Source organism: Saccostrea echinata, unplaced genomic scaffold, assembly GCF_033153115.1.
Source record: "Saccostrea echinata isolate AGI-Se365-2 ecotype Australia unplaced genomic scaffold, CSIRO_AGI_Sech_v1 ptg000062l, whole genome shotgun sequence".
Taxonomy (NCBI): Eukaryota; Metazoa; Mollusca; class Bivalvia; order Ostreida; family Ostreidae; genus Saccostrea; species Saccostrea echinata.
The window spans coordinates 8,114,487-8,127,983 of NW_026889811.1; the positions used below are offsets into that span (position 1 = coordinate 8,114,487).

A 13,497-nucleotide genomic window follows, 5' to 3' on the forward strand; every position below is an offset into this window, starting at 1 on the left:
CCGACAAAATCATTGAAGCGGAACGAAATGCAAACTTGTCTGTCTGTCCCTCTGTCTGTCTGTCAGTCTGTCCCACTTGGTTTTCCGCACTTTTTTCCTAAATGCTTGCAGATATTGAGCTGATTTTTGGTATGTGATTGTATCGTGATGAGTTACAGATCAAATTTGCATTTCGTTCCACTTCATTGATTTTTGACAGAATTATGTCATTTTCAATTTTTAAGGGTTTTCCGGAATTTTCTTCTAAACGCTTTCAGATATTGAGCTGATTTTTGGTATGTGACTTTACCTTGATTAGTTATAGATCAAGTTTGCATTTCGTTCCGCTTCATTCATTTTTGACGGAATTATGACACTTTCAATTCTTAATGGGAACCAGATTACACTTGCCGGTAGGAGACTAGTATTGATAATGCAATACTCTCAGAATGCTTGTTACCTAAGGATCTGCATTGTACTGGACGTTGTGTTTTTATGTATTTTTTTTTAAAGGATTCTTTCTTTGCATTCACTATCTTTGTTGGTATTAGACCAGCTTCATTGTGATTTGTGCCTTTATCAGATGGAAATAATGAATCAACCAATTCTCCTGAATCATACAATATAAAACACTACACAATATTAAAGAATGCAATTTTAATAGAAAAAGAATACATTATCAACAATGATTTTATCATGCAGGTATTTAAAAAATCAATATACTATCAAAGTAAACCAATCAATTGGCAATAAATATGAAAATAATACTAAAATAATAGCTCTTCTCTTCTTATATAAAATGTTGGATCCATTATCATGGTTAAATTAGTGAATTAAGCCATATGATAAAAAAATAAAACAAAAAAAAATAATCTATCGAAAGTCTTTTTAAAAATATCACAGAAGCTTTAATGAAAGACTGTGGTTGTAGTTCACTAATATAATGTTCCTTAACTAAATGTCCACACTCAGAAGTCTCTATTGTCCAGTTAGAAGAAAGGCACAGACACCACAAAGCAGTAAGTGTCAGAAGTGACAAGAATCTCTGGTCCATAGAAATTGTCTGCTTCCAACAGAGTAAAACTGTCAGGTGACAAGTCATCTAGTAACAGGGCTGTGTTAACCACTGGTCTGTAGTCCTCTGGGAGTGTCTGTCAAACATATTTCATAATGTTTGTTAATCTAAGATGAAATTTGAAATAGCAGTTTAAATGTAATAATCATAAAATGATAACAAATAATGCCCATGCAAAATATGCAATAGTATTTTGGACAATTAATCATAAACATTTGTATACAGTTAAGTGTTTTTAGGTCAAATATACTTTCACAACTCTTATCTACAATTTCATTTCAATAAAATATGTAAGCCTTCTAATACCTTTCTGATAAACATTGGCTCTTTATGGGACCCAGAGTTCAACTGGCTACATTTCTCATTGACCTTCTGGACAACACTACCAGACAAGGGCTTATCCTAAAATTATTTTACAAATTTTGCTAACTTTCATTCAAAATATTTGAAATATATTACTAATGTCAGATTTTGTTATATGTATAAAAGTGTTACTGTTAAGATAAAATAGCTACCTTTTGTTCCAGTGCAGACTGCTTTGATGGCAATGAAGTACTTTGTGGTTCCTTATGTTTAAGGGCTGAGTCCACAATGTTTATTGCTTTTTTGTCAGCAGAAGTAGCTTGTCTAGGACTAGAATCAGTTTTGCCTTTCACATCTTTTCCAGCAGTGGTCATTTGTTTAGTAGGGGAATCCTCACTTTCCTTTTTATCATCAGTAGATTCCAACTGACCCTAAAAGCATCCATCAATTTAAACTTGTGCTTTTAAAATATTCTGAATTATTCTTCTTAATGACTTCTAATAAGTAAGGTATTTATTACACCTACCTGTTTTTGTCTGTTTAGGATCCTCATAATTCTGGCAACATATGGAGGATATTCTACTGGGTCTGTTTGAACTTTGGGTGGAACAACAATGCGCTTGATTCCCTTCTGTTAAAATAACAATTTCATGAAGTCAATCTTGTAAAAATCAGGTAAATTCTAATCAATGCTAAAGATAACAATTTCAAATTCATAAATAAATTTTATAAGAATCATTCAAGTTCAATGTATCCAGTATTTATCTGATGATGTTCTAAATTACCTTGCCATCTTTCTGAGTTGTAGAAGAGGGGCCAGAATTCTGACTCTGAGTCTGATGCAGTGTTGCCTCCATTTGTTTCCCAGTGGTCTGCTGCATGGGTCTCACATCCATTTTTGCCAAATTTCTACTCCCTTTAGCCACTGAGCTTTTGGAAGTTGAATGTTTGCCAAAGTCTGCATTTGCATATTGTCCCTTAGAGACATTTGTAGGAGTCTTTTTCCTTGACTTTTTTGTTTTGGTCTTTGTTTGTGCCTCCATTGGTGCCACAAATGTGGGTACACTCTGTGGGCTCAAACTCCATGATTTCTGATTGGGAATAATATTATGTACTTTTTTGTCAACTAATTATGTACATGTACTAACTTTCAGCACAAAATATACACTTACGAGATTAACAAAACTGTACAAATATCAAAAACTTACAAGCTGATCATCTGAACACCTCTGGAGATAGTCAGCTGATAGTCCAGTTGTTGCCACATAAGGTGTGGGTGTCACCACAGGCGAGTATGCACCCTCGTAGTAAGAGTTACTACTGACTCCATGAACTGTCACGACCGCTATAAAATCTTAATAATCGAATGTTATCAACAAAATTTTATATACTAATACCTCTGTTTATTTTGACTTTTGCCTTATATAATTATGCAGTACTTTCGAAAATATTAAATTAAACAAAGCTGGGTCTCGTATATTGCCGCACGGCAAGAATGTACCGACATCGTTATGACATTTCCCTTCGTCCTCATTTTCAGCTTATCCGTAACTATGATATACTCAAAAGAAATGAATTTAGAAAAAAAAATTGGACAATATTCAAATAATTTTAATACAACAACTCAAAACAAGGCGCAGAATGACAGTAAAGATTATTAAATAGAAGCACATGAGATGTTTCATAAGATAATATGCGGAAGAACTGAAAATTAGTGCTGAAAAGTAACGTTATAGCGACGTCGGTAATATTCTTGCCGTGCGGCGATGACAAAATGTATCATGTAAGTATAGTGTATAAGAATTATGTAAAGTATAGAATTAGTTTTTAAAATTTTGTTGATAACATTTAATTGTTTAAGATTTTATAGCAATTGTGAAAATATTATTGGATCAACCCTAGTACAAGAAGTATTATCAGCAGATCAAGCTAAGTCTGGTAATGAATTTATGTCCCCTGTCTAAAGACAAAACCCTACAAAATGAGATAATTGGAAGGAAAAAGAATGATTGATCTTGACTTTCACCTTTTGGCCTCAAATCAAAAGTGTTTTGTTTGTTTGTTTGTTTGTTGTTTTTTTTTTTTTGCTTGTCAGTTTTATTTTATTTTTTAGTTTTCTTAGGTAAGTTGTCAATTTCTTCTGGCTGCCCCTTTCAAAAACGATACTACGTTCCTGAAATTTCATTGCAAAAGCTTAGAGAGAAGTAAAGTTTATATGGAAACCATTTCTGCAACGTATGAACATTTGCCTTGACCCTCTAGCCTCGAAATTAACCAAAAAATTGTTTAAATCATTGAAAGTTCTATTATAATTTTTTTTTGCAAAAATTCAAAGAACAAAGTAACTTTTATAAGCAATCTCTGTGCCAAGTATGAGTTTTAAATATTTCTCTAATGTTTCTCTATTACAAAGTTGAGGCCCTCACATGATTCCAAGGACTATTGAACAGACAGACAGCTAGACTGAATTGTGATTTCTATATACTCCCCCCTTCAAACCTCGTTTGTGAGGGGTACAATAAAATGAACAGAAAAAAAGCACATAAAGAGATTATAACAAAATTATGGTTTTATCTAGACTTTGTCAACATACCTGTTGTTGTATCCTTGTCCTTGGTTGAGAAGGATACACGGTACAATTGGTGACATTAAGGTTAACTGCTTCAGTGCTGGTGACTGAGCGACCATTAGGAAGAACTGTTGAGGTTATGAATTGTTGTATTTGTTCATTGCTCAACAAAGATTTTGCCACCTGAAAAAAGTGCAGATATAAGTCTTAACATGAATTTATCTCTTAAATCTTATGTATGAACAATTCTCTGTATTAGCGTTTGTCTATTGCAAGCTTAGTAAACTCCCTTGACATTACCTTTTTAAAATTAAAAATTCATTTAAAAGGTTGTTAATTATATGTAAATGTTGTACTAGAAATTAACAACACCATTTGATGTAACTTACTCCATTTGGCCCCACTCTCCCAGCTGTAGGAGTGGACCCTATGTTATGAAATACTGCTTGACTGGCAGCTTGAATATAACGCTTTCTTGGTGGCTCAACCTGTTAATAAAATGAAGATACATGTAAATATGTATACTAATTTGCTTAAGTTACATAAATTCAGTCGAAATCGATTTAAAAATTATAAAAAAGAATTGCATAGATAATGGTAAATGGTTTAAATATAAAAAAATAATAATAATGAAGAATGATAAGGTTGAAGAACAAGAAGAAGGGAATATAAAAAGACAATTCGGAAAAGAAATGGATTTATATTACAAATAACTTACTTCTTTTTTTACACCAATGTATTTTATATATATAACAAAACTGAGACCTCCTCAAATTTCCCGGAAGTGTTGGATGTGGTCAAGATGTCCACGCCCAGCCTCTCGTAAATACTCGAGGCAGCTTCCGGGATGGGATGCTGTACATCCACTCTTTTCTGAAATGACAAAATAAATCAATCAATCAATCAATTAATCAACCAACCAATCAATCAATCAATCAATAAAATGTTTATTCTGTTCCTTCAAGAGTAAAATTAAAACCTTCTAGGAAAAGTTTTGTTTGATCTAAAACTTAGCAGTGATATCACTAATTTCTCCTATAAGTTTGATTTGGCTTTGATTTGAAAGCCAACATGCATTACATAGAAGTATCAAATAAACAAATGAACATTTCTTTTATTTTTTCCAATATATGTAGGGTATATTAATTAGTTTCTAGATAGATGTTGTCCATCCGGGCCTCCAAATATATGTCAATGCAGCTATTGAAAATATTGTTGATTCAAAACTCGTGGGAATTTTCAAACAAAATAAAACAGTGGTGGATCCAGGATTCTTTAGGGGTGGGGGGGGGGCAGGTGGGTTGGGGGGTGGGCAGGGGGTAAAGCCGCCTTAATCTCTCATGTTTTATGGGGATTTTGGAACGGTTTTTTGACTTATTTCCGCTATACTTTACATATAATTAAAAGAAAATGCAATATCCCTCATCTGCAGAACTGTAAGTTATGGTCAAAGACTAAAATATAAAACCATAACGCTACAGTTCTTCGGCTAATCTTATGTACATGTACTATATTTTTGGTCACAAAAAGAGGGGGGGGGGCTCTTTTAAATCCGCCATTGTACAAGTACTTAACGCTTACATTTTATAATTAAATCAAGTCTTGCTTTTAGAATGACCTTTTGGTCTCTTATACGTCTCTGGTCTGATAATGTTGATTATCCCGCGTTTCCTCGGATAACTAACATGAAATTAGGCCCTATGTTACTCCAAAGATCTAAAGCAAATTACTTCGGCTTTATGTAACTCAGATAAATATTTCATATTAATTAAAAGATGAACAAAAACCTTAAAATTTCATTGTTTTGAATACAATTATTGTGTGAACTTCTAAATCTCATTGCAATTTTTATAAGGAAATCTATAAACAGGATGCTACACTTACAATCAAACTAGGCCCAATCATTAATAGTAATTTTGTTTTGTTTTGTTTTTTTAAAGTTTTTGAATGCTCATAAATTTAAATAATTATAAGAGATAATGTCTTCATGATTAATATATTCCGTTCAGTCTTTTGCCTCATGTTTGAGATTTAAAATATGCCTCCTTAGCAACATGCAAGAGATTGAGTTTATCTTCTCCCCCCAGACGCAAACACATACATATATATCCATTACCCTCTTATAGCTCTGACTGTTCATTTCTGTAACTGTATCAACTGTATGTTATCAGATATTTCAGAAAATCTTCGCTCAGCGAAAATCACGTCTTATCTCAACAACTGATGCTGAAACAATGAGCTGTAACCAAAACACATCACACAGCCTAGCAATCGTGACGTCATCACCAAGACGACAATCAATGGAAAACGACAAGACTTAATTTTACATTCGGCAAACCTCGGCTGCTTCCGTCACCTTCATCAAAGGTACGAATCGGCCGAGGTGTGCCGAGTGTCTAATCGGAATTTCCTAGGAAGTAGTTCCCTTCAAAAAAAAAATTGTCGATTCTTATAGGTAGTAAAGATATTCTTAATACCGGTACATCTTCACAAATTCCAAGTCATAAGATTTCTCTATTTCAAACTACTTTCAATCAGTAAATAAGATGTTCCCGTTTTTAATTCAACTTCCATTGTTATTTTTCTATAAACATTTGAGCATGATTTCCTGAGATTTTTCCGGATCTCGTTTGTTGTCTGCTTTCTGTTGTGTACCAAGGGGAATTACTGTACATGTAAATGGGGCTTACATAATGAACGTGAATACTGAGTTATCCTTCCTGCGTTGGATGCTGTCTGCCGCTGCTGCGGTCGATCTATTTGTGGTTGTGTTAGAAAATGAGACTTAGGCCTACTAGTTCGGTAAAATAATTCGTTAATGAAAACATGTATAAAATCATGAGTAAGATATTTTAAAAACTCGCTTTAAACTAAGTTTTAATTGTTGTTATGTTTCAATTTTAAGTTCATTTCTCATTATATTTCATTTCATTTCATATATTGCCAATACTATCATACATTGGCATATAGTCATGAATACAACAAACAATTAACATACATCAAACTAGTTCTATTAGTAACGAGAACCGTTACAGATGTTCCCCAAACGTTCTTCTGCTCCACTTTGGGCCCCATTCCCTACAAGCTTCATTAAATTAGGCAATTCTTTTGTTTAATAAATCTACACCTGCGGCCTTGGGCAACATTTTTATATTCAGGTCCATGTTGCCCTCATACAAAGTCAATAACTGTATATTGTACTATATATAAATCAAAGTAAGGGGGTTATATTTTTTCCTGTCGCGATTTCATAACGTCAAGTACCTTAGGCTGTAGTTTTTTCTTAATGAAAATATTAATATTTAGAACTGTTTGTCAATAGGATAGGCCGGTGCGCCCATGGACAACCTTCACTCCTCCGAATTTTCTGATAAAATTAATAAAATAGACACGAAGAAATAACTTTTCAAAAATACATGAATGCCTAGCATATCATACCTACATTCTGATATAAAGAACAACGCACGCTAACTCTCGATTCCTGCCTACATTTTACACCCATTTAATTCAATACTTATGGCAAATTGCCATAAGTATTGAATTAAATGGGTAATAAAATCTTTGTTTAATGCAAAGAAGAGTTCAATGGTAATTGATTAATAATTTTGATACCAGTGTTAAATAGTTAATAATCTTAATTCTTAATTCCAGCTCTTTTTATAAGTTGGGTAGACGATATTTTCCATTGAAATCGGGCTTGAAAGCATCAGCATATTTTAAAATATTCTTAAATATGGATAAATGTTCCTGAAAACTTTTCTTATGTTTATATTTTTATGCATATAAAATTAGTCATATGTAATTGATAAAATACAAGTTGTAAACCCCTTCAAAATTTGTGGAAAAATTGAGCATTTTTGTCGGTTTTTGACTATAAACATATGCCCCTCCCCCCCCCCCCACCCCACCCCCGTGAAACGCAAAAAGCTTTGGTATGAATTTGTGAAATAACAATCCATATTAACTGTAAAAAGGAAATTTTGTTTCACGGAGGGGGGGGGGGTGTTTTAAAAATATTTTCCGTTGGTTTCTATAGTGAAAACACAAGTTTTGCCAAAAATATAGAGTTATCTCTCTTTGTTTTCCCAAATAATTAATGTTTTATGAAATTTCATATAAATATCAATATAAATGTGAAAAATCATTCAAATACATGTATGTTAACTTTTTTATATCATATACCTAGTAGTGTATCAACCCTGATACAAGCTTATTGGACTAGATGAGGCAGCATCTTTGCGGATATTCAGTAAGATTATAAGTAGATAAAACTGTGATATCATCATGTATAAATCCATGTTGTTTGCTGCAAATGTCCTCTAAAATTGAATATATATATAAACTTGTCAGGAAGACCTCTTTTAGAGGGAGCGATGATCCATGCAACAAAGTCGCCCGAGAAAAACAGTTAACGGACGTCTATTTCCGATTTAATAAGTAGAACATTGAAAAGACTTTCGCAGATATCGGATCTTGTCTTTGTGGGAAGGTTCTGAGCATTTTTACATTTAAAATGTTGAAAAACATTCAGGCGTTGGTAATCAGTTGTAGAAAGGTTGTTCCATAGCTCACAACCGTGGGGGCAGTACAACTGACTTTCAAAGATGTGATAAGGTGAGCGGATTAAGGTAGATTCATCCAATATCGTAAAGTGCGTAATATGATTTTTGCATTTTACGACATGCTGACAGAATTTTATCCGAAAGGTTGAGTTTGTTGTCGACAATGATCCCTAGGTGATTATATGTTTTGGAGCAAGGAATTGTGGTGTCGCCGAGTTTCCAATCGCAATCGAGATCTATTTTGGAACCTTTGGTACGGATTTGTAGTATGTACGCGAGTTTGAGCATTGAAGGAAAAGCTCCAATACATGCAATACCATCTGCTGGTGTGGGGCAATTACTAGTTGCGCCAAATATGCCGGTATTTATGTTAAATTTTTCGAGATTGACAACAAGTTCATTAATATACGCACGATATATAAGATGTATGACAAAACTCCACTTGTCGTACTCCTTGTAGAACTGGAAACCATGGCCAATTAGATTGTTTTTGATTAACAACGATTGCACGAGATGCATACGTATGACAATCTTTTTTCAGACTGTAATAACAAAAAGTTGTTTATTTAATATTTATTTATGATAGTAAATATTATCGCGAAACCTTTTTTTCGTTTTTGTTTGGTAATTTTTATTGCATAGGTGGGTTTTTTTTATTATTACCTTTTTAAATTCTAGTTTCTTTGTTCATTGTTTTGTTTTTTTTATACGAAAGCCTATTAGGATCAAACTACGGTAAAAAAAATATAAAAGGCGTAATAACGCCTTTTGGAAAGGCGTAATAACGCCTTTTTTCGCGTTATAACGCCTTTTGGAAAGGCGTAATTACGCCTTTATTTGCGTTATTACGCCTTTTTCCGCGTTATAACGCCTTTTGAAAAGGCGTTATAACGCCTTTTAAATTTTTTTTACCGTAGTTTGGTCCTAATAGGCTTTCGTACTTTTAAGGGTTTTTAATCATAATTTTTTATGTGGATGAGCGTACATACCTACACAGATCGATACACGTATTGTATATCAATACAATACTTTATTATACTGTATTGTATAGAAAACTGAAAGAAAGATATTATAACGTTTCAACTTTTTGGATTATCATGTCTGCACGTGCTCTTCACTTCCTAGCTATTATACCTAAATTAACAGTCTCACTGTAGTTTCACTGAAGTGTCGACCGTGATGCGTTCAGGGTCGTAGCAGCTAGTCTACCTGCTACGCTAGGTATCTTGAACGCACAGTATGAATTAATGCTTATTATGGCTATAGACTACCATACCGTTTATGATCTTATCTCTGAGTAGAGTTACGCAGTGGCATAAACAGGATTCTGAATGGGGGGGGGGGGGTTGGGGATCGGGATGGCGCCCAGTGGTGAAGCCGCTTAAAGCTGTCAGGGTTTTTTTTTTGTTTTTGTTTTTGTTTTTGTTTTTTTTGAAGAACAATTTGTATACTTATCTTAGCTACATTTTAAGTAAAACTAATGCAATATCCCACACCAAATTTTTTGTTATTAATCATGTATATTTTTGGTCTTTAAAAAAGGGGGGGTCACCAGCCCCCTCTAAATCCGTCAGTGCTTCAATCTTAAACGTATCCCAGAGCTACTGAGAACTTCTGTAGGGTAATATAGTATGATGAACACCGAAAAAAAAAGGCTCCATAAAACTGGCAGAGTGAAGAAGGTAGACTAGCAAACCAAAAAATCAGCTCAAAGTACCTCATACAAGCGGTATTAAAGAAAGTCCGGATAACCACGTAGGACAGACTGACTGAACATTGGGGGATTGATGGAGATGATACCTAGACCTCTTGTTTCACTCAATTGTTGGAAAATAATGAGACTAAAAATCTTTAAAAAGATAATTGTCTTTATCGTCCTCACGAGGGCTCATTTCTTGAAGTAAGATGATTTTTTTTTATTAAAGTGAGCCATTTCAAACTCGATACTGTTGCTATAGACAGGTGAAGTGTGGAAAACGTACATACCTTCCTCCTCCCCCCACACACGTACAACTGCCAAAATATATCGAACTTATAATTTCTGATACATATGCGATTTCCCAGTCAATCACTTCAATATTTCATTCTGTGTGAATAGTTTTTAGCTCATCTGAGCTGAAAGCTCAAGTGAACTTTTCCGATCACCTATTGTCTGTCATCCGTCTGTCTGTCCGTCTGTAAACTTTTCACATTTTCAACTTCTTCTCAAGAACCACTGGGCCAATTTTAACCAAAGTTGGTACAAAGCATCCTTGAGTGAAGGGGAGTTTAATTTTTTTAAATTAAAGGGCCAAACCCCCTTCTAAGGGGAGATAATCAAGAAAAGACAAAAATAGGGTGGGTCATTAAAAAATCTTCTTCTCAAGAACCACTGGGCCAGAGAAGCTGAAACATATATGGAAGCATTCTGAGGTAGTGTAGATTTTAAATTGTTCAAATCATGACCCCCGAGCGTAGGTAGGGGCCACAATGGGGAATCAAAGTTTTACATTGAAATATATAGGTAAAATCTTTAAAAATCTTCTTCTAAAGAACCACTGGACCAGAGAAGCTGAAACTTATAAGAAAGCATCTTGGGGTAGTGTAGATTCTAAATTGTTCACATCATGACCCCTGGAGGTAGGATGGGGCACAATACTTATTACAAGGTAGAAAATCTGGTGAAGAACAGTAAGACCAAAGATACTCAGGTGAGTTTTGTGGCCCATGGGCCTCTTGTTTACATTTTTAAAGTGAAGAGATTTTTCACTGTACAGTTTAATTATATATATACAAAATATTTTTTATCAAAATGTACATGGCTTATCTGTAATTGTATAAATAAAGTGCAAACTATTTGCACAAAAGAACATATATACTGTAGATGAGATCGGAGATATTTGAGAAAAATGTATGCTTGTACATATTTTGGTAGTCTAATTCAGATACCCGTGAATTAAAATTTTCGTTATCCGGGATGATACACATATAATCCCATATTCTGGTTAATATCCTTTGATTTTGGGTATATAGTGACGTGCTTGTTTGTGGGTGAGTGCGTGCGTCAAACGTATCTTTTTTTCCAAGCATAACTTTTTACTATTGAATACATGCCTGGTAAAAGACCTATATGTAGCATAAGCTACAAATTAGTTATTCATGGTTAATTTTATTTTAGCTGGCACATTTGGATAGGAGTAGATGACACTGTTTTGTTTAATGTTTATTGTGCATTTGCGTGTTTCCTTACTTTTATTATATTCTATATTCATTTTATGTCAGAGGTTGAATCGAAAATACCCCTAATTACCGAACAAGTTATATCAAACTTTGCAAATGAACTTGATTTATGTAATAAAGTTGAGTTAAACACCTCTTCAAAACGGAAAATTCTTATATTTCATATACATGTGTAGTTTTCCGTTAAAGAGAAAAAACGTAATTGAATGTTTCAAGAGTTTTCGTTCTATTTGTCTTTTTTTTTTTTTTTTTTTTATCTATTTGTCTCCCTTTGCCATTAGAGGTTTCTGGGGAATATCGTTATGTCTTATGGAAATTCTTCTTTGTCCACCAGCAAAAATGACCTTGGATACCATGCAGTCACCAGAGATGGCATATTAATTTACGTGGATACATGAAGCGACACCTCATTGGTTAACGGAGGTATGTATTAGTAGTTCACAAACCCAATTGTAAGTCTTTCAATTCACTGGAAACCACTATACATTTTCTCTTCTCATTTCAATGGAGATTTGTTAGTTGGGATGAAAAAGTTCATAGTGGACCATTTCAACTTCGACGAGATAAAAATAAAACAAGAGGCCCATGGGCCACATCGCTCACCTGAACACATTGGCTAGAAGAAAAAAAAAGCAGAAAACAGTTCATTACTGAAAAGTTTACGGCAGGGGGTGGGGGAGGACTTGAATTTACACTACTTCAGGATGCTTCTATATCAATATTACCAATCATGGCTTTGCTGATCTATGTATTCCTTTGTAAAACTCTGATCGCTCATTGTGGCCCAACCCTACCCACCCTAGATGTAAATAAATGAATTTACATTACCTGAGGATGCTTCTATAATAATATGACTAATCATGGCTTTGCTGTTCTTGGGCAGATTTTTCAAGATGATTCCTATATATTCTTATGTAAAAATTTGACCCTCTGTTGTGCCCCTAGCCCAACCCCTGGGGGTCATAATTTGAACAAATTTGATTCTACAACGCCTAAGGTTGCTTCTATATGTATTGTATATATTATATATGACTAATTATGGATTAGTTGTTCTTAAGAAGAAGATTTTTAAAAGTATTTCCTAAATATTCCCATGAAAAACTTTAACCCACTGTTGTGGCCCTGTCCTATACCCCTAGGGGTCATGATTTGAACAAACTTAGATCTACACTACCTGAGGATAGTTCTGTATTAATATAACTAAAAATGGCTCAGCTGTTCTTGAGAACAGAATTTTTAGAGATATTTTCTATATATTCCAATGTAAAACTTTGGCACCCTGTTATGTTTGCGCCCAACCTCCAGGGGTCATGAATCGAAAAAAACTTGAATCTACACTACCTGAGGACACTTTTATATTAACATGACTAATAATGGCTTAGCTGTTCTTGAGAAGAAGATTTTTAAAGATATTTTTTATATATTACTATGATAAACTTTGAACCCCTGTTGTGTCCCTGCCCTACCCCAAGGGGCCATGATTGGAACAAACTTGAATCAACACTAACTGAGGATGCTTCTATAATAATATGAATAATCATGGCTTTGTTGTTCTCAAAAAGTAGATTTTTAAAGACATTCCCTATATATACCCATGTAAAAATTTGACCCCTTCTTCTGGCCCCGCCCTACCCTTGAGGGTTATGATATGCACAAACTTGAAACTAGAGTTTGTAATGAAGCTTTTACACAGGTTTCGTCTTTTCTTGCCCAGTGGTTCTTGAGAAGAAGATTTTTAAAAGATGCCACCAAATTTTCAAAAATTCTTGATTATCTCTCCCTGAAAGAAG

The 13,497-nt window shown here is 34.1% G+C and overlaps 1 protein-coding gene and 1 long non-coding RNA gene across 2 annotated transcripts; both read right to left on the bottom strand.

Annotated features, from left to right (window-relative positions):
* Positions 1–966: 966 nt before the first annotated feature.
* On the bottom strand, positions 967–4,045 carry LOC133175351 (uncharacterized). The gene is made up of 7 exons (XM_061310445.1): positions 3,988–4,045; positions 2,566–2,711; positions 2,143–2,448; positions 1,884–1,988; positions 1,570–1,788; positions 1,361–1,456; positions 967–1,130 (listed from the first exon to the last, which is right to left on the bottom strand). Exons 1-7 carry the CDS (start codon positions 4,043–4,045, stop codon positions 969–971), a joined length of 1,092 nt encoding a protein of 363 aa, XP_061166429.1. The 3' UTR covers positions 967–968.
* A 285-nt stretch (positions 4,046–4,330) lies between these two features.
* On the bottom strand, positions 4,331–6,198 carry LOC133175365 (uncharacterized). The gene is made up of 3 exons (XR_009719272.1): positions 6,043–6,198; positions 4,692–4,799; positions 4,331–4,414 (listed from the first exon to the last, which is right to left on the bottom strand). It is a non-coding gene; the product is annotated as an uncharacterized LOC133175365 (long non-coding RNA).
* Positions 6,199–13,497: the final 7,299 nt, after the last annotated feature.